The sequence below is a fragment of the Cicer arietinum genome, chromosome 2 (assembly GCF_000331145.2).
Source record: "Cicer arietinum cultivar CDC Frontier isolate Library 1 chromosome 2, Cicar.CDCFrontier_v2.0, whole genome shotgun sequence".
NCBI lineage: Eukaryota > Viridiplantae > Streptophyta > Magnoliopsida > Fabales > Fabaceae > Cicer > Cicer arietinum.
In genome coordinates, this window is record NC_021161.2 from 44,588,615 (window position 1) to 44,610,411 (window position 21,797).

At 31.1% G+C, this 21,797-nt stretch overlaps 2 protein-coding genes across 2 annotated transcripts; both read left to right on the top strand.

Annotated features, from left to right (window-relative positions):
* Positions 1-7,642: 7,642 nt before the first annotated feature.
* On the top strand, positions 7,643-12,845 carry LOC101512143 (serine/threonine-protein phosphatase PP1 isozyme 4). The gene is made up of 4 exons (XM_004490791.4): positions 7,643-8,010; positions 8,753-9,312; positions 9,427-9,649; positions 12,479-12,845. The coding sequence occupies exons 1-3, from the start codon at positions 7,800-7,802 to the stop codon at positions 9,613-9,615; spliced, it is 960 nt and encodes a 319-aa protein (XP_004490848.1). The 5' UTR covers positions 7,643-7,799; the 3' UTR covers positions 9,616-9,649; positions 12,479-12,845.
* Positions 12,846-14,838: 1,993 nt separating this feature from the next.
* LOC101511830 (protein NEDD1) lies at positions 14,839-21,361 on the top strand. Its single transcript, XM_027331931.2, is given in 10 exon segments — positions 14,839-15,135; positions 15,267-15,379; positions 16,928-17,188; positions 17,290-17,394; positions 18,075-18,140; positions 18,271-18,492; positions 19,009-19,569; positions 19,957-20,583; positions 20,767-20,979; positions 20,982-21,361. Coding segments are annotated over 10 exon segments (2,463 nt in total). The 5' UTR covers positions 14,839-14,978; the 3' UTR covers positions 21,120-21,361.
* Positions 21,362-21,797: the final 436 nt, after the last annotated feature.

Here is a 21,797-nt window from a genome sequence, read left to right on the forward strand (position 1 = left end):
AATTATATTAATTATATATATATATATATACATATATATATATATATATTACTTTTGTTATTTCAATAAAAATGAAAATATTTTTTTAACAAAAAAATTATTTTATAAATGTCCATTTGGATTTATTAAATTTTTTTCATAATTTAAATGTCAATTTATTTATTTTTTATGTATTTTTATTAATTAAAATAATTAAATTATATATATGAGTAACGAAAAAAAATTGAATTTTTTATTTTATTTTAAAAAAAAGCAGTTGGAAGTCGCCATTTGGGAGTAGGCATTCCTTAAGGAAGTCGCCATTCCAAATGGCGACTTGTAAGGGAAAAAAATTTTGAAAAAAAAAGGGGCATTTTGGTGTTTTAATTTGGAAAGATGGTATATTGGGATATAAATTTGGAAAAGGGTGTATTGAAAAAAAATAGCCCCAATTTAGTTGTCTCTTAAATAAAATTAATAAATATTAATTTAATTATTATTAGAACAATAATTCGATCATAAAAGATTAAAGAAAATAAAATTGCGAAATACAAATATAAAATGTTTATTAATGAAGTTCGACTAATGATATTTATGTTTCCGACTACATATCAATTGTGTAGTTCTTTTATATTAAATTATGTGAATTAGGTTTACAGAGTATAAATTGTATTTAAATACTAAAGTTTAAATTACAACAATATCAATTGTCATTATCTAAAAGTCATACTCAATAGTTATTATATTTATAAATATGAATATTCCTATTTAAGGAACAATGAAAGTTTATTGATCCAAGTTAATGTTAATGTGTATTCTATTCGAAATGAAATAAAAATAAAATGATAATTAAAAAATTGATGTAGTTAGATTAAATTTTTAATAAGATATATTAATATTTTTTAATTATTAATTTTACTTATTTTATTCTAGACAAAATATCAATTTAATTGATTTTAATTGAATTATCGAATGAATATCCAATAAAAATTGAAATTCAAATTCATACTTATTTATTGAATTAAAATTGGAAACGATAAAAATTGTCCTAATAAAATGTGTTTATTATACTAAGATTAACTAGAATATTAATTAGTTGGTTAATAGATTAACTAACTAACACTAAATCTAACAATGTAAATGTGTTTATTATACTCTGAACTACAAAAATATCAAAAAATAAATTATGAATATACATTGATCGAAAAGAATTTAAAATATAAAAAAATACATCAATAAAAAATATAAATTTTACAATTAACTATCCATTATTTTACGAATAAAAACTAAAATACTCGTAAAATTTACTAAAATTAACTAGAATATTAGTTAAAACACTAACTAACTAAAACTAAGCTTAACAATACAAACAAACTAAATATAATTAATAATGGCTACCAACATGTCACATTTCAAAAATTCATATTGATAACAATTAATAGCAAATGCATATTTCTTTTTTTTTTTTTTTTTGGAATTGAAAGAAAAGTAGAAGATAACAATAAAATCAAAAACTCCTACATGAAAACAATATATCTCTACATAATTTGGTTATTCTCTTTATCGATCTTTTTCTAATTGCATTTATACGCTGCGACTACAAACCGTTGTCTTTTATTCCTTCCATTACCCAAAGCGAACCCAACCCTTTTGTGCAAATTGACTTCTATTTGACATTTTAGAGTTTCAACCAACACACACAAAGGAATTATCCTTTCAAAATAGTTACTAGTAAATATTTTACATGGTCAATACAATTGAATACATACAAAATAATTTTTTTTTATTGGTTAGCCTTTTTTGTTCCCAAAATTTAATTAAAATGATTATTTACACCCCTAATTAAATGGGTTGAGTCTACATTTAAAAAAGAAAATCTAAAAGTAGAAAAAAAATATAAATTATATCTTGTTTATAGAAAATAATAAAATAAAAAATAAGTGAGACAACCAAACAAATTTTGTAGATTATTTTTAATGGATAAAACAAGTGCATTTTTAAGATGCAGTTTTTACTATTATTTCACAAAAATACAGTTTTTTTTTATCAAAAGATGGTTTTTTCCACACATTTTCGAATAATTTGTGACTGTTGTACTCTTAAATGCATTTTTTAAATTATACATTTTCATAATAATGTCCACAATTTCAACTCAAGTCTTTATACAGTCTATTTAAGTTCAACTTGCAAGTTTCCTTTAAGAACTCTTACTTTCAGCATTTTACCTTCACAAGTCATTTTTAATATTCATATCATTTACCTTAAGGCATTTATCTTTCGAGCATTTTAAAATTCCATTTACTTTCTAGTCTTTTAAATTTCGAACCTTTTATAATTCCAACATTTTATAATTTTCAAGTCATTTATTTTAAAGTTAATTTTCTTAAACCTTTTTTCTAAATTAATTTCAATTTTAAAAACACAAATTCAATTTTGGAGATATATATTTACAAAATTATCGTTTACACACGTAAGTCTACCGGTTCACTTGTTAGGACTCCCGAAATCAAACCGAATAAATATTTATCTGTGTTTTGAATTTGATTGACTTTCCGTTGATTAAAACTCACTGCAAACACAAACAAATTTTTAAAAAAAAATCATCAAAAATAAAGTCAAAGTCTATTTACTTTTTTTTTTAAAGTACTTTTACTCTTAATGTAGTTTGTTTTCAAACCATACATGCATTTAATTAAACATATGGCTTGGAAATTATTAGAACAATATTAAAGGAAAATTCCTATGTATAGGCCAACCAAAATATCATACACATATGAGTGAGTGTACTCTTCAATCTTCATGCTGTAGCTGCCTGTTCAGCTTTCTTCTTTAAGTACATTACATCAAAGCAAATAGTAATGCTGACTAAGGAAAGGGAAAAAGAAACTAAGATCTATAGTTTTATTTTAAATTTCCAATTTTTCAGAAAAGAATACATCTTTTGCATATATTATAGTTTTACGTAGCATTTTCCAGACAGCATGAAAAGAAGACAAGAAAAAAGAAAGAAAGGAAAAGGGCTTCTCTGCCTCTCATTAGAAGTGTGATCTTCATTGTACTAAATTAAAATATGTAGAAGGGGCACTGAAAGATAGGAACTTCAAAAGCTTATAGTAAAGAAAAAGCATTTTACAACCATGTCACATTCCTTTTCTCATTGTGCTATCATATTATATAGCTGTTGGATTCATAATTAGCCTTATAATTGGTTGCTGATTTTTTTTTTTTGTGAGGGAAGGAAATCGAACACTATCTATTTTTATCACTCCAATCAACAAGTCAATTTTATGTTTTTAAATTTTGAATAAATTAATTTTATAAGTATTTGGATCCATGTTCATATGAAAATGAATTAAATAAAATATTTAATACTAAAAATTCATTCTAGAGCCAAGATATTCAAATTTAGAAATAATTTTAGAATTAAAATTAATTTCATTAATGAACTATCAAACACATCAAAATCGAGTTTATAATCAATTTTTCTTACTTCAAAAGTGGAATGAAAATTTATTAGCCAATAGAACCACTATTTTGCCACATACAAAACAAATAACTACTTTCCAGCTAAAAGGTTATTTACAATTTGATGGACGTACGTTCGCCAAACCTAGCATAACTATATTTCTTAAATTCATATGATTATTAAGAAATATTTTTTCTAAAGTGTTTTTTCCATTATGTATAATTAGGAAATAAAAGTAGCTAAAATAATTTTTTTTTTATTATCCATTTCGTTTACATTTTAGGTGCAAGCATGTGGGTATCGCATGCAGAGCAAAATGGCAAGCTGTAAAAGTTCAAATCTCTGACATTAAGATTTCATCCCAAGTCCTAAAGATTTGGGCAAGTGCCAATTGAGTTTCAATTTCATTGTCAATTTGCTACTCTTTTCAATGAATTTAGAATGGATCCAAATTGCGTGCACTTAAGATTGCATGCAATTTTCTGATATGTATAGTACTAAACATCGATCAATATATCTTTAAATATCTAATTAAAATTAGACAGTCTTAATATAAATATTTTTAAATATCTGAAGCATATAATTCACAAATATTTTATTTTGAGCAGCTTTAAGCTTTCTGTTGATAGCCAGAGTAGATTAAAAAAAAATATATAATATATGAATGAAGAATTAAAGGAAAGATATTACATCCTCAAATCTCATCTTTAGATTTTGTGTGTTAGAAAAGGCATAATCCGACTCAGACCACATGTTAGGGAGCACCTTATGATACCTAGCTCTTTCACTTTTTTTACATTAAAATTGTAGCAGCATCTTCAAACTTGAAGAGAAGCAATTTATAATGAAGGTCAAATTCATTTAACTATATATAATTTATGCTCTCCAATATTCCTTACATCATAATCCATCCAAATATAAAATCTCAAATAATATTGTTTTTTATTAATTAAAATATTCTTTTTTATTTTGGTTGGTTTAACTTGCGTAAAATGGAATATTTCTGAATAAAATTAGTCATTGATTGAAAATAATTACAAATGATTAATTATGTATAGGCTGAATAACTCCTAATATCCCTTAATAAACTCTACTGACTATAATAAATATAAAACCAACTAATGAAGAATAAAGACAAATTAAATATTATAAATTAACTTAACTTATCTAATATTGCCTCAAACTAAATCGTGTTTATTATAATTTGAATTTGAAATCAGTCTAGAATGAAATAATAAAAGGACATTAGTCTGAGGTAGCAGCTAAAACCAACGGCGTGTTTGGTTTATTTTAGTTTTATGAAATTTGTATATTAAACAATAAAAATAATTGAAAAAATGTGTTTATTATTGTCTATATAAAATCTAAAAAATTGATAAAACAGATGAAACATGTGTAAACTTTTAAGCCATATAGAGGGAAGAAAGAGGAAATTTTGCATGTGCATGTGCATGCAACCAAAGTTTATATTGACAAAAACACTGGCCTTTTGACATTCCCGAAGAAAATTTTAATTTGATGTCTATTTATGAGTTCAGTAGTTTGTATTAACTTTTAGGAACATAACATAGTGAGCTTGTAATTGTTGGAGGCAGGCACAAAAAAGCTAGTGTATGTAGTGTTATTCAAACCAATTAAATTATACTATTAGGTAATTATTATTTTTAAGGAACAATACTATAGGGTAATTGCAATTTGAAAATTAGCACAAATTGTCAATTGTGCGGTTTTAGGGTGGACAGGGTGAAATTCTTCATGTGTCCAGGTTCATTTTTAAGGTTGACGGGTGAAATTCTTCAATCGACCTTTTGTTTTAACCGTTCAAATCATTTTTAAGAGTAAATTGATCATTTTAAAATCCTTGAACCCACTTAGATACTCATTTAAAAAATTCTTTGTTGCGGATGCTCTAATACTAGCTAGCAGCTGAAAATCTTATTTCACTATTAAAATTTATTAACTATTTATCACAACTTAATGTATGCAAATAAATTTAAATGGTAGAATCTCTTGTATAAGAGAAATACTTACTTGCACATAATATTTAGATACATATTTAAACACACATAAATATAGAAAAAATAAAAGAAAAAATATTAAGTAATAGATTAAATTATTATTTTAATTAATTTTGTTGATTTGTGACTGTGTGGCCAAACACTTTTAATTTGGATTTGTACCATATAAGATTTACTCCTCGTGAGAAACCCCTCATGTAAATTTACAGGGAAAAATACTTATTTTTCTTATCAAGTATTTTAGTTCACTTAAAATTAATTACTGGGATTTTGGAAAAAATATACTTTAGATGGTAAGGTGGAGGAGAAGCAGTGGCTTCATGGAGAATCCAACTAATTCTAACTTCAACATATAAATCAATATAAACATTAAAGATTTGCTTTTATGCTCACTAAAAAAACGAGTGGATTGATTCATACACCTCTACAATGCTAAAAAGAACAATGTGCAACAGTTACAATAGTGCATATATTAGACATATTAATTAGGTAGTTATATAAATTAAGTACAATAATTAGCTAGTTAATATTTAAAGATGACTTAAATAGGATTATCCTCTTGCTCCTTTTTTATTTATCTTGGTTGCATAGAGTTTAAGTGCATCAACTAGGGATTACTTTTCTAATATACTAAAAAGTTCCATAATATTTAAGAATTGAATCTAAAGATAATTTATAAACACCTGCACTACATAACCTATATATAAAGGCACATTTTTACAAATGATAAAATCGTGAAGACTCACACAAGATCTAAAATAGTCTTTAAAAAAGCAGTGATACAAACTTAGGTTGGAACATTCACAACTACTAGTCTCAATATAAATGATATACAATTTGTTGCGTGACAAGATGTGTTGATGCTTCCATTTCAAGGAGATATGGTGCTTTGGGGGTGATGATGATGTGTTTGAGAAATGAACATGGTGCTTTTATCGGTGCTAAGACAATGTGGCTCCTTGACGTGCCACCACCTAAAGAGGCTGGTGCAAGAGGGTTGAAAGAGACTTGATTTGGATTTGGGAGTTTGATATATCTACATTGTCTTTCAAGTTTGATTGCAAGATAGTGGTAGATGAGATTTCCTGTTTTACCCGATACTTATTTGAAATTTTGAGCTATTTTGAACTTTGCCAATTTATTTTGGCTAATTTACCGAATTTTGAGATAAGTTTTGTCTAGAGACAATCGAAAAATATTGTTTGTGTCTTTGCATATATGTTTTGTCTTATGTTAGTAATCAATATTTTAATTACCTATCATTTGTATTGAGACTTTGTAGTGAGAATGTGATTTTGAATTAAATGTTATTTAAAAAAAGAAGTGAAATATTTTATTGTTAATATTAAACTTCGAAATTAATATCACTTCAAATTTATATTTAACATATTTAATACTACAAATTTTTCTTTGATGTTGCAATGTCATGAATAGGGTCCTATATTTAGGAAATAATAGTGTACTTTTTATAGAGAATGAAATATAAACAAAATTATTAAATGAAATCCAACAATTTGTAAATATAATTTTTATTTTTATTTTTATTTCAATTCAAAAGGATTACATTATTTTTAAATAGTTATTATTATTTTAATCAAAGTCATTATACTAAGTCCGTGATTAGCAACACTCTTGTCTAAATCTTATGATTTTGAATTCCCAGACAAGAAAACTACAAACCATTTAACCTAACATACCTAATTAGAGTCATTGTCAGTATTAATATTTCAAAAGAAAAATTTTTAATAAAAAAAATATTCAATTTTTTTTTTAAATATTCAAAATATTTTTAGAAAAAAATATATGCCCTGTCATATATATATATATATATATATATATATATATATATATATATATTGATATTTATAATACAGCAATAATGCGATAACTTTCAAAAAACAACTTTTAATTGCTAATCATAATTTGATATAAAATATTTACACATAATTATTTATAAAAATGATTTTAAAAGTAATTTTAATAAAAATAATATATATATATATATATATATATAATTTAATCATTGTTATTGATTAATAATATAATTTTTTTTACAGTTTTATAAAAGAAAATTCTTTATATATATAAATTAAACTATTTTAAAAAATAGTAAGCGGAAAATAAATATTAAAGAAATACTATTATATATATATATAGTATATGAGAAAGAGAAAAGAAAAATAGTAAAGAGCCAAGAAAAAAAAAAGTACACAGTAACGGGGAGACAGAGAGAGAACCAACCAAAGTAAAAGAGAACGAACCACTCTCTCACTCTCTTGCTTGGTTCGTTCACCACTCCTTTGATTCTTCGTTGTTGTTGTTGTTGATCGGAATCGATGAGCGCACAAGGTCAAGGACAAGTTCAAGTGATTGATGAAGCGGTGCTGGATGACATAATCCGGCGACTCACGGAGGTCCGATTAGCCCGACCCGGAAAACAAGTTCAGCTCTCTGAAGCTGAGATCAAGCAATTATGTTTAGCTTCTAGAGAAATCTTCCTTCAACAACCCAATTTGCTTGAACTTGAAGCCCCTATTAAGATTTGTGGTATATACATACTTCTTATATACATACCCTTTTTTCTCTTTTTCAGTTACCCCAATTTTATATTTTTTGTTTTTAGGGTTTAAAGTTTTTGTTGTTGTTGTATATTTATGCTTTTGGGTGTTGTTAATTTGTTGCAAGTTTGGACTTTTTAGTTTTAGGGTATATTTGATTTAATTGATTGGTTCGGATTGAAGAAGTAAATGTGGGTTGCCCTTTTAGTTTTTAGGGTATAATTGGTTGATTGGTAGGGATTGAAGAAGAAAATGGGGTTTACCTTTTAGTTTTAGGGTATTTTTGGTTGATCGGTAGGGATTGAAGAAGAAAATGTGGTTTACCCTTTTAGTTTTTATGGCATATAAAAGAATTATGTTTATGAACTTTACACTAAGTGTTTATTGTTTGTGCTTAGTCTTTAGACATGCATTTTGATTGTTGTTAAGGTTGTTTTGAGTGAGTGCGTGTTGGGGTTGAATTGAATGTACTATTTAATTCTGGTATGGTTGAAATATCTCTTGGAATATTCACCGTTTAGTTTTTAGGGCATATAAAATTTTTAGGATTGTGAGAAAACATATGTTTATGAATTTTTATGTTAGTGTTTATTGTTTTTGGTTGGTCTTTTTTTTAATAAAGTTTTTGGTTAGTCTTTAGATATGCATTTTGTGTTGTAGATTGCTGTTAAGGTTATTTTGAGTGAGTGTCTGTTGTGGTTGAATTAAATGTACTATCTTTAAATTTTCAGGTGACATTCATGGGCAGTACAGTGATTTGTTAAGGCTATTTGAGTATGGGGGTTTGCCTCCTAAAGCTAATTATCTCTTTTTAGGGGATTATGTCGATCGCGGGAAGCAAAGCTTAGAAACCATATGTCTTTTACTTGCTTATAAAATCAAGTATCCTGAAAACTTTTTCCTTTTGAGGGGAAATCACGAATGCGCTTCCATTAATAGGATATATGGATTTTACGATGAATGTAAGCGAAGGTTTAATGTGAGGCTTTGGAAAGCCTTTACGGACTCTTTTAACTGCCTTCCTGTGGCAGCACTTATAGATGATAAAATATTGTGCATGCATGGTGGTCTTTCTCCCGAACTCGCCAATTTGGACCAAATCAGGATTCTGCCTCGTCCAACTGCTATTCCCGACACTGGTTTGCTCTGTGATTTGCTTTGGTCTGATCCTGGTAGAGATGTGAAGGGTTGGGGTATGAATGATAGAGGAGTTTCCTACACGTTTGGACCTGATATGGTGGCTGAATTTTTGACAAAGCATGACTTGGACCTTATTTGCCGTGCTCATCAGGTCACTCTATGTTTTTTTGGCCCTCCTTCCGTCATGCCATTCATTTAACTTCTTTGAGAAAAAGAGTAAACATGCGATGATTTACTGGTGACTGACTATGTAATCTTTCTACAGGTTGTAGAGGATGGTTATGAATTTTTTGCCGACAGGAAACTTGTTACGATATTTTCAGCTCCAAACTACTGTGGTGAATTTGACAATGCTGGTGCAATGATGAGTGTGGATGAGAACTTGATGTGCTCGTTCCAGATTCTTAAGCCTGCAGAGAAAAAAGCGAAGTTCGTGATGTCAAACAAGATGTGATGGTTGGCACATCATTACTCCTTAGTTAACTAAGGTATGGTTTTTGTTACATTTGATTTTTATGGTCTTCTAAAGGTAATAATCAAACAAACACACACCCCCAAACTGCCATATATTGGTTATGTGAGATTTCTGGGTTTTGAATTGGAATAATTCAGCTTTTCTTTTAGAAAGAAAGATTGTTTCTCATCTTTAATAAAATGATTACCCCCTCTATTTCTATACTGTTGATGTTTCAAATTCTTTTTATTTGAAACTATTGATATTTTAGAAATCCAAGGTCCACTTACTTTTTCTTTTCCAGCTATACCCTTATTTAACAATGACATGAATAATTATTTCAAGTAGAATTATATATAGATTGACAATGTTTGAATTTCAAGAGGTTCTTGTAGTGGATTGTTAATGAGTATAATTAACCAATCATTATCAAATTAGTACAAAGTTCTACTTAGTTATATTTTATGGATTATGTCTCTTTTTTTAATTTGATTTTATGATATCACTTTTGGTCCTTCTAGTTTGGATTGTGTGCAGTTTTTCTCCAAATTTTTTCAAAAATCTAGCCCTAGTTTTAGATTAAACCGTTAAACAAATATTTTCCATCACATAGTTGTCAACAGAGACTCGGAGCGGAGCGAAGGCTTTCTTCCCCTTGATGCCTTGGAGCGTCTTGTAATCGTTTATGATATATCAAATAGCGCTCGCTCCGCTCCCACACTATCTGCTCTGTAATCTAGGATTGATGTCTAAGGTCCATCATTAACTTGCCATCCAAAAGTCAACATAAGATTTTTTGACATGGTTGGCAAATGTTCCTATGTTGCCGACTTGGTGGAAAAGAAAACACTTGCTTGATTCTTATATATATTTTAGCTCACGAAAACCTTTCAACACATCCTCAACTCTCGAAAGGATTTATTCACATTTTTGCACAGCAAAAGCCATCATCTTTATTGAGATGAACATCCATATGTGTCACACAAGTTATACCATTTCATGGAGATTCTGCCAAGCGAGGAGCTCTGGGTCCATTGAAACATACACGAGAAATGTGATTCTCACAACCGGGCATGAATCAGGGAAACATCTTGAACCAATTGCCACTCCAAGGCTGAAGTGGAAGTTCTTCTTTTGGAGTCCCTCACCAACTCATTCACTTCATCACTTGCACTTGAGCTTTGAGGAATCCGTAGCCACCACCCCAAGCTTTGACCCCACCATTTCAACTTTGGACTTGGCTTGATTGTCTTGTCTCCTTAGAAATGGAACTTGTGGTGACACCAGAAGAAGAAATCACAACTAAATCGACGGAGCTATACACCCCTCAGCTACTCTTAGTTCTATGTTCTCTTTTTGTTTCCAAGTATAAAACCTTCAAGTGAACATCTTTGCCTTTGTGGTACCTTTTGTTGAAGAAGATGATGGAGTTTGGGATGAAGGCAAATGTTTTGGTGATTCCATGATAACAATGGACTTATGGTGGTTCAATATTACTGTATGCTCTGTAGGTTGTAGATCTTGATGCTGGCACTAGTTGGGTATAGGTATAGCAGTGGTGGTGCATTGGTTGTGTCTTGCGGTATAGGGGTTGGAGATAAGATAGTGCAATTGGTTATAGCTTGAGAGTGCAACTGTGTGTAGAGGTCAGAGGGTGATGAGATCGATACAACTTGATGAGAAAGAATGTGGTAGAGTAATGCGGCGTTGGTGTGTGTGGTTGCTGGTGTAGTGATTGATGGGCGTGTACTGTTGATGGTAATGAGTTTTGCATGTTGTAAAGGCCTAGCGCTAGTTGCTAGTTTCGTGAAGAGGTGATGAAGAGGTTGATAATTGGTTGCGCTCGGAAGGGTTTTTTTTGCATGTTTTGTATTCATGAAGGTTGTTTTTATGTTGGGAAGATGGGTAGAAGCATGACTTGTGAGAGGTGGGTTCTTGTTATTGTTTTTTCTTGGTGTGAAGATTGTAGTTGCTGGCAGAGAATGTAGTTTTTTTCTTGTTTTTCCTTGCTAACAGTCTTTGCATGCTCGTCAACGGCTCCTCTTCATGTTATCTATTAGTGTCTCAGATGTGGTTTAGCACTGGTTTTGTTTCGGTTATAGTCTATCCTCAACTTTGTACAAGTTGCGGTCTAAAGCCCCAGTTTTTATCCTAATTATGGTCTTGGGCCCTTGTATTTGTCCTAAATGCAATTTAGCCCTGCCTTTTGTCCAAGTCGCAATTTGGCCTTGGCTTTTGTCTCAGATATGGCTTGGCATTGACTTTTGCTCTAAATGTCATCTGACACTGTCAATTTTTAATATCAAATAATGTGATTTAGTTATTTTTCTCATTCAAAAGACACATCGGTAATAATATTGTAGATTATCTGATAATATCTGATAATTTCTGATAATTCAAAAGACACATCAGAGAAAATATCTGATAATTTCTTGATATTATCTTAGAGTATTGTAGATTATCTCATCAAATTAGTTTCTTAGCTTAGAGCATCTCCAATTATCTCTTAGGATTAGTTCCAGTGATAGTTAAAGATTGCTTTGTTCTATGATTTTTCAGATATGCCTTGTGAATGTTTTGTTGCTCCATTCTTTTCTCTAAGTTATAGTTTTAGTTTTGCTTAAAATTTTCTATTGTCTGGATAATAACTAGATCAGAATTGAAGCATGGTACTTCGTTTAATTTTTAGTTAGGGTATTCATTTTCTTTCTCAGTTATTTGATTTGAATGCTAAAAGAAGTTCCATTGTTCTTTTTTTCATGTTACCGTCCTTGTGCTCAATTTTAATGTTAGTTAACTTTTTTTTTTGCAACAGCCAATGTTAGTAATTAATACCTTTCCTTTTTTCATTACTCTGACGCAGATGTATTCACAAGGTTAAATTAAAACCTGAAGATTATGATGACGATGATCAAATTTCACGTGAAATCCATCTAATCAAGCAGTGAGCATAATATATTGGTTATAGGATGTTAAAGCACCGGTGGTTGGTGATAAAAGTAAAGTTTTATAATTTTTATTTACTTATTTTGCCGTTTATCTTGAAAAAAAATTATTCTACAACATGATATGTACATATATGTGTTGTAGATAGATGACTATGGGGATGATCTACTTTGTTCTTAAAGAGGGTAGTCTGATTATTAGACTATCAATTTACAATGATAGAGAAGTTTGTGTTGTGATGATTATCGCAGATTTTATTTAGATAACATTCCATTGGTGGATTATATTGTTTCTTATTGGTCTCTATGTTGTAATGTTAAATTATGATCTCATGCTAGTCATCCCAATTCGGTATTTTTGTTGCCTCTATCAGGAAACATCTATGTTTGCTTGACTCAGTACTATGACTGTATTTTGTTTGTATAAAAGGTTGGAGAAGTTGAGAAGAGAGAAAATCATACCACGATGAATGTGAGCACAGCTGGCAAAAAGCACTTAGGTTGTTGTGAACTTGTTGTCAAATTCCCCTCAAAACCCCTTTTCCAATCCTTACTTTCATTTGTGTTTCCACTTTTCTAAATTTTAATCTTAATTATGTGGAAGCCTCAAATTTAACCCTAATCAATAGAGAAAGTACAGTGCCAATTTTTTGCAAAGAAAATTATAGGCCTTTTCTTTCAATTTCTGCTACTTTTTCACCAAACCACTCCTAAAACTCAATCAGTTTCTTGTTATCTCATTCTCTTGCAATTTCAATTTTGAAGTTGAAACATCATTATCATGGGACCTAAGGTTCTGTTCTGCTGTGGCTATGACAAATAAAAAGTGATGATCTATTTGCAACTATGAAGCACATATACTTCAAAAAATGGCAAAGTATATATAGGAAATACTTAGATACATCTTCAATTACTTACTAATTGTGAACCATAATTGTCATCTAGTACAATACATGTTACTTCATACTAACTACTAACACAAAATTTCATGTTTTTGGTGACTTATTCATAGTAGAAAGAACATATTCCGATACAGTTGGAAAAAAAACGTAATTGTTAGTTAAGTTTAAATATTATTTTCTTTTCAAATCATGATAAAATATAAACTGATGTGATTTTCTCAAATATTTTTGTATTTAAAATTCCATTTATTTTACATTTGTATGGATTATAAATAGTGTTGTTAAAATTAAGATTAGTTCAACCGAGATCTTTTTTTGTTAGGAGATTGTTTCGATTGTCATTGTAAAACACAACAATAATGAAAATTGGCTTCCTTGAAAATTTAATAGAAATCTTAGATTACATAGTCTAATAACTTGATCTATGATTTGGAATTTTTGATCATGTCATGTCATTGAAAAATTTAATTGTAAATCAATTTCCTACATAATAGAAGAGAATTGGGGAAAGAATTGTTTGGCTTCAAAGGGAAAACCACAACCAAGGGCCCTTTAACTTAATTTAAAGAATTCCTTTTTGAATTTTTTTTTTAGAAACCCCTTTAATTATCTAAAATAAGTATAATTAAATGATAGCGTATTTATTATTTACATGAATTATGATTTTTAAATGTCAATATATATGATACTCCTATAATTTTATTTTAGTTACACTTTGAGTTAACTCAACCTAATGTGTTTAGTGTCTCGATTTCAATTTAGAGTTTGAAACTTTTTTGTGGCAACATAGATTAGTCTAATTAATATGAATTTAACTAAAATTTTATAAAAACATGAATTGTTGCTGATATAATAACTTTTTTAATGGATAATATGTAAACACTTGTCTTTTTAAGCGTTTTAAAATAAGTGTCTTAAGAACATTAGTTAAAAAAATTAAAATTTGAAATTTTGTATTAATTATACATTAAAAAAAAATTAAAAACGCTACTTCCCATATATTTTCAAAATAAATTTTTTTAACAAGTTCTTTTTGACATTTATTAATATTTACCGTATAATCTAGCAGCAACCCCATGTAAAAATAGAATGGCAAGTATAAGTTATAGATGAATGAATATAAAGATTATTTTCGATGGCCCGAATCCTTCAATATATTGGACGTAGATATAAAATTATGTATTTGTTTTTCTCTATTAAAAAATATTACTATAAAGAGAAAAACACTACATTTAATTTTTTTTGGTTAGTAAAAAAAAATTGTATTAATTAAAATGGAATTCGAAAAAAAGATGTTAACGGGGTAATTGAGAGCTGGGTTGCCACACCAACTTTCCAATCATATAAAGGCGCTCATTCGGTATGATACCTTCTTTCAAATTTTTCAATTTTCCAATCTATTATAATGTAGGGTTTCTAATTCCGTATTTTCCATTTTTCAATTCCAATTCCAAATCTATTTTCTTACCACTTACAGTTTCGGTTATTACCGGCGACAATTTTTCGGGATCCATCAATGTCGTTATTGGCGGCCAGCGGCGGCGACACCGTCAAACTATTCGACGCCTCCGATAAGCTATTCGACTCATCCGTCAAACCCGGTGATCCTTGTACCCTTAGTTTTACCCCTTCTCCTGGTTTTCAAGTCAATTCAGTCAAGTGGAATCACACAAGTAACTTCATTTTTCTCTCTTTTTTTGGTTTTTTGATTTCTAGGGTTTGCATTTCCCCAAATTGTGGTTGGTTGAAAAATTCAGCAACTTTTGATTCTGTTTGATTTTGGTGAATTGTGTTTGTGAAACAGATTTGGTTGTTGCAAGTGCTGGAGATGATAAGAGGATCTCTTTGTGGCGTAAGAATGGACATAGTATGGGGACTATTCCTGTTGCCGGTACTGATAGTATTGACAATATTGAGGTAATTTTTTAGGTTGGGTTTTTCAATGTGTAATGCATTGTGCAGAAAGTTTAAAGCTTTCTAGGGGGTTTAGTGTTGCTTTAAACACTTTTTTCTGTGCACTTGTTTGAAGTTGTTTTATTGAGAATTTATGATAGATTAGAGGCAATGTTATTAATGTGGGCATATATTTGCTTGTGATTGGTGTAAATTTGGTAGTTTTTCTTTACTGAATTGGAGATAAAAAATTGACATTGGTGAATCTCCTTGGAACTCTCCTACTGTGGTAATTAGTTCGGCTATTTCTACTCATAGAATGGTAATAGCTTTCTTAAGAGAATATTCTTTTAGTTGTAATATTTTGTTTCCCAACTTTAACAAAAAACATCCTTCTATGGTTCAATAAATAGAGTTTTGAACTTTGATATGCATGAGGGGATGACTAATATTGTGTAATACTACTATTTTTTCTTCGCGGTATGCAATGTTGTCAAGATTGAGATTACGCCTAGGATCGGGAGGGGGGTTATCAAGATTGTAAAACATAAGATTGTAACAAGGATCATAAGATCCTACCAAAAAAATTAACTAGGATCGGGATGGGGTTTAAAGACTGTAAAACGCAAGATTGTAAGTAGGAATGTAAGATCCTACCAAAATGAAAATAATACTAAGTTCATATATAGTGCATAGAAAACTTGTCACAATCATAAGTTCATATGTAACATCCAAAATGACTGAACAAGTCTTAATTAATCAAAAGTCGCATACAAAACAAAAAGCTTTCCTTGTCAATGATAGCCTCTATCTACTTCATCCTCACCTGGAGTTTTCTTCTTAATGAGATTAATTTGCAATCCATAAACAATGTCCCACATTTGTTTCCTAACCTCATATGGAACAACTCTACACTCTTCAAAATCCTTCTTTGAGCGTGCTAAATGGTGATTAAATTGATAAACACCTCGTGACATGAGAGACTGGGAAGTGCAACTATGCAAGTGAGCGACAAGAGAGTTGCGAGAGAGACAGAGAGATCTGCGAGAGGAGAGTTACAGAGACATTTGTGAGACAGAGCGAGCTGTGAGAGAGATGTGATGCAAGAGAGACAAAGAGGGATTGCGAGACGAAGAGAGAGCTTTAGATGCGGCTGCAATTTTACGGTGTTAAATAAACTAGGTCGTGCAATCTCCAAACGGATCCAGAGTTAAAGGAAAAGCAGGCAAGGTTGACTAAAATTCGTAAAATCAAATGGTTTCCTAATTAAAATCGCGATTTCACTTAAAAGCGATTCTGCATGCTATCTGATTCATTCTAGGGCAGATCATAATATCATGCATTGTAATTTTAAGATCCATGATACAGAAGTGGCTGAGATTCCATTCTTGACTTGCATTGTAATTGGAGTCACCTTCCTGCATAAACATGTCCCTTTGTTTCCATTTATTTGCTACAATTGTATGTTCACTCCTTGGTGTTAGTGGTACTGATAGTTCATGATTCCAGCACGACTAATCACTTTATTTTTTCTTTTACTTCATTGCTTCATGCTGATTATTTTATTGGCAGGAGTCAATACTGGCTATCAGTTTCAGCAACAAGGCATCCAGATATATATGTTCTGGAGGAAGCGATCAAGTTGTAAAGATATGGGATTTGCAAAGAAAGCGATGTATTAAATGGCTAAAAGGTCACACTAATACTGTCACAGGTGTAATGTACAATTGTAAAGATGAACATTTGGCTTCTATCAGCCTCAGCGGGGACCTTATACTTCATAACCTTGCTTCTGGGCAAAGGGCAGCTGAACTCAAAGACCCCAATCAACAGGTTTTTTTCCTCATTTTTTGAACTTGAAACCTTCTGATTGGGGCTTGGCCTTGCATAAGTGTATATGGACTAATCTGCCTTATTTGAAACTGTAAGACCAGATTTTGAGAGTTCTTGATTATTCTCGGGTTAGTCGTCACCTTCTGGTGACAGCTGGTGATGATGGGACGGTGCATTTGTGGGACACAACTGGACGCAGCCCTAAGGTATGCAATATGCTCACTTAATATTAGATAACATACTGCAAAGTTCTACAATTCGGACTTCGTTGATAGTTGAAGCAATTAATTGGTTTTCTCATTTTCAAATTTGTAATAGAGCATAACCTCACTTTTAACATCTTCTACAGCCTTCATAATCATGTCTTTATCCTGTCTGAATTATAGTTTTACAATCATGGTTTGTCCGAATTGAATAGCAACATTTTGCACGACCACTTTAGCCATGGTTTGAGACCAAAAATTATGCTCCAACATGCCCAGCCATGGTCTGACGAAACATGTTATTTGGGGTTGAAACTAAGTTTTTGGTGTGTAAACTATAATCCAAGAGAAGTATTAGCAACACACACTTTCCAACACACTCTATTTAAATGGTTAAAATTTACTTAGCTCCCACCAAAACATGTGGGTCCCATCTAAATTTGGTGGGAGCCATGTGTATTTTAACCAATCAAAGAGAGTGTGTTAGAAAATGTGTGTTAAAGAGTGTGTTGCTTGCATTATTCATAACCCAAACATGCTATTAGTAATCAGTTTGTTTGTATTGTTTTTCATTGAGTTACCTCCTTTTGTACGAATTTTCTGCTGCTTTGACTATTTTTTTCATTATTATTCCAAATGGATATTTTCAAGTTGACAACATATGCTTTTGGAAAATTATTAAGGTTTCATGGATGAAGCAACATTCTGCACCAACTGCTGGCATTAGCTTCTCTCCATCCAACGACAAGGTTTTTTTTATTTTTTCATGGCTTGTGTTAGATTTATATACATTGAGGCTTTTTCATCTTGCTGTGAACATCTTACCCTTTCTTTGGGTTAAGATAATTTTGTTTTCTGATATATTTCTCCAATTAACAGATCATTGCTAGTGTTGGCCTTGATAAAAAATTATACACATATGACTCTGGATCAAGAAGACCGACATCTTGCATTTCTTGTGAAGCTCCTTTTTCTTCATTGGCCTTCAGAGACGATGGTTGGTTGCTGGCCGCCGGAACTAGCAATGGGCGCGTGGCTTTCTACGATGTTCGTGGAAAACCACAACCTTTTGGTGTTCTTCACGCATATGGTAGTTCAGAGGTAAGTATTTTTGCTTGTTTTGTCTTTTGATCTGATGATTTATTGCATTTAAACCTTCAGTAGGTAGCTTTGTAAGATTTGTCTCGCCTGACATTAAAATGAACTCATAGAAGAAGTGGAACTAGTTGGGAACTGCTTTGTGTATTTTGCATTTCTAGCACAATATACAATACAGTATTGAAACTGTTTTAAATTAAAGTGGTGGAATTAATGTTAGCATTGGGAGTTGTAGCAATTATGTTCATGTACCTATGTAATATCATACATGCACTTGTGAAGTAACAATAACAATATCATTAATTTGGTTGTCAATGTAGATTATTTTTATATTTATTGCTAAGAGTGTATAAATAGAAGATCAGAGCAAATCACTCTAAGCGTTTCAGAAATTTCTCTCATGTATTCTTACGTTCTACCTGTGAATGCATTTATCTCTTGATGTTAGGTTATCAATTTATGTTTCTACTTAATGTCATCTTTTTATTCTTAAATGACTATTACTATACCATGTAACAGGCTGTTACAAGCTTATGCTGGCAAAGATCAAAACCAGTTATTGTTGATGAGAGGAATTGTACTGCTGAGACTGCTCTTGTGGGAGATGCTATTGAAGATTCAATCCTTATGCCTGATCCTTTACCTTCTGCAACTTCATCAAGCATTTCCCAATCTACATCAGTGTCTGGTACTAGGAATTCTGGTCGGCTGAGTGCTTCCATTGATACATCTTTGCTTGCAACATCCAGCGGTGGATTTACATCAAACCTACCAAATGTGTCTACTGGAGAGGAAACACCACACCGAAACCATTTATGGCCAGGTGGAACACTATCCAGGTTGCATGCTCCACGTGGTAGTTATAACTTCAAGGATGACATGGAGGTATTCTCCCCTCTTGTGGATGTTCCACCAATAACACCTTCTCTGTGGGATGAAAATGGGGCAAAGAAGGATAATTTATTTTCAGATAGGAAACCTATGTTGTTTCCATCATCCAGTCGAAGATTTCCAAGTTCAGAAGAAGTAATCAGTGATCATCCAATATCTGATTGGAAGTCTGGCTCAACTGCCAAGCAGGTTACTCTCTCCCTAATATTGAGTATAACTTATTGTGAAATGTTGATTTATGAATAAATCTTCAATTCAAGTTGCAACAAATCTGTGTATGCTGCCGTCCATGCCTTCAATTAAACAGTGCTGATTTCTAGGACTTGAAACTATGGAGGTTTCAAGGCATATTAGTACACTATCAGGAATGATATTTCCATGATACTATAACCAGTACTGTTATTCAGGGATAAATTAAAAAAATGTGTGGATAGCATTTAATGTTTTCAATTTTCAAACATTATTTAGTCAAATCCCAAGTTTTAAACATTTCATACACACTTGATATTTCCTTTTGACCAGGTGGTTGATTTTTTAATCCTATAGTTTATTTATGATAATACCAACTTGCTGTAGGATATCACTCAATCTTCCTTTCCACTTGTTGGATTAACTCCTCCTCCATCTACAAAGAGTGAAGAGTCGTCCATCACTCCTCCAGAAGCTTGGGGTGGTGAGAAGTTAGCTGATAAATATACTTACATACGTCCGGCTGTAAATGCACCGTCTCGTTTTGGTATGTTGGCTTCCAGTGGTCAGACAGCAGGATCAATGCTTTCTGGATTGCAGGATACATCGTCATCATCTAGTATCAGTTCCTATACCAGTTCAAGCCTAAATTTTTCCAATTTACGCACCAAAGATGTTTCTACAAGCCAGGAGACTTCACTGGGATTTACTGATCACATGTTCTCTACTTCCTTGCCTTTGTCCATCAGTACAAAAAGCAGCCTTGTACAGGCAAATGTTGAATCCCCAAGAATATCTGATTCTCCTAGAATGTCATCTTTTTCTCGAAGAATTTCAAGTTATGCAGAAAGAATAAGCACAGCACCTTCCTTTGGTGATGGAGTATCTCTTTCAGTTGGTTCACCTAAGATTAAGAAATCAGGAGCAGAAACCAGAGAAGAACTTCTAAATAGCTTGCTGTTGAAGTCCGATATATCAACTGGAACAGAATCCGGTTCTCTACCACTGACAAATGTATGTTATATTTACAACTTATTTAGATTTGTTGATTGAATTGCATGTATCGGTTTTTGCATTTAAAAGAGAACAAAAAATGTTTCGAGCTCTAGTTTATATCCGTTATAGTAATATGTTGATACATATTTATTTTAGTTGCACGAGTTTGCTTATGTTATTGATTTGTGTAATTTATGGTAGGGAATAATATCACAACAGAAAGCATCTCAGTCAGATGCACAAGGATCTTCATTTACACTTCAGCTTTTTCAACGGACACTGGAAGAAACTCTAGATTCCTTTCAGAAATCCATACACGAGGATGTGAGAAACGTTCATCTTGAAATATTAAGTCAGTTTCATCTGCAAGAGGTATGCATCTCGAATAAGTGTAGGTCGTTTGCATTTTTCATTTCTTCTCTCTAATTAATTGTCTCGTTCAACAGATGGCAATGGCAACCGTGATGAACTCAATTCTAGAAAACCAAGCGGAGTTGATGAAAGAAGTGAAGTCTCTTCGTAAGGAAAACGAACAGCTTAGACAATTGCTTTGACGGTTGTGAATAAGCTCGCAACATTTTTCTTTGACAAGAGTGTATTTATCGCGTGGGATCTGTTGTATCTTTTACAGACTAGAAATTTCTGTGATTTGTTATAGGTGATTGTATCTCATCTTTTAAATGTTGGTAGTTGGAAAAGAAAAATTACTAGTAAATTGCTTATTACTCGAATAGGTTTTGAAAGTGTATAGAGGTGATGATTTTCTAATTATGGAAGCTATTTGTTGTGTGATCTATATTTAGCAGATTGTTTATACTTTAGTTCTTGTTTGGCACAAAGCTACCCCTTAGACAACTCTTTGCAGCAGAAACCAGAAGCTGGAAAAGAGTAAAAGCTCATTTATAAATGTCCACCTGAACCATTATTTCCCCTTCATTTTGCGACACCTTTTCATGGGTCAAATTGAGATGAATTATGCTTCACTTGGTCCGGCACAAGTTAAGATCACGTGAAGTTAAAATGAAAAAAATAAATTAGGACAACTGTTTCATACTTCACATTACAAAATATTTGAAAAAGTAATTTTTTTTTAATTTCTAAAATTTCCAGTAGTAATTTTATGAACCAAAAAATTAAAAAATGAATTTTCTGGAAGTTGTTTTCACTTGAGAATTTGTGTGTTCAAATTTTACGATATAGAAAATTCAAAAAGTAAGATTTTCTATTGAAAA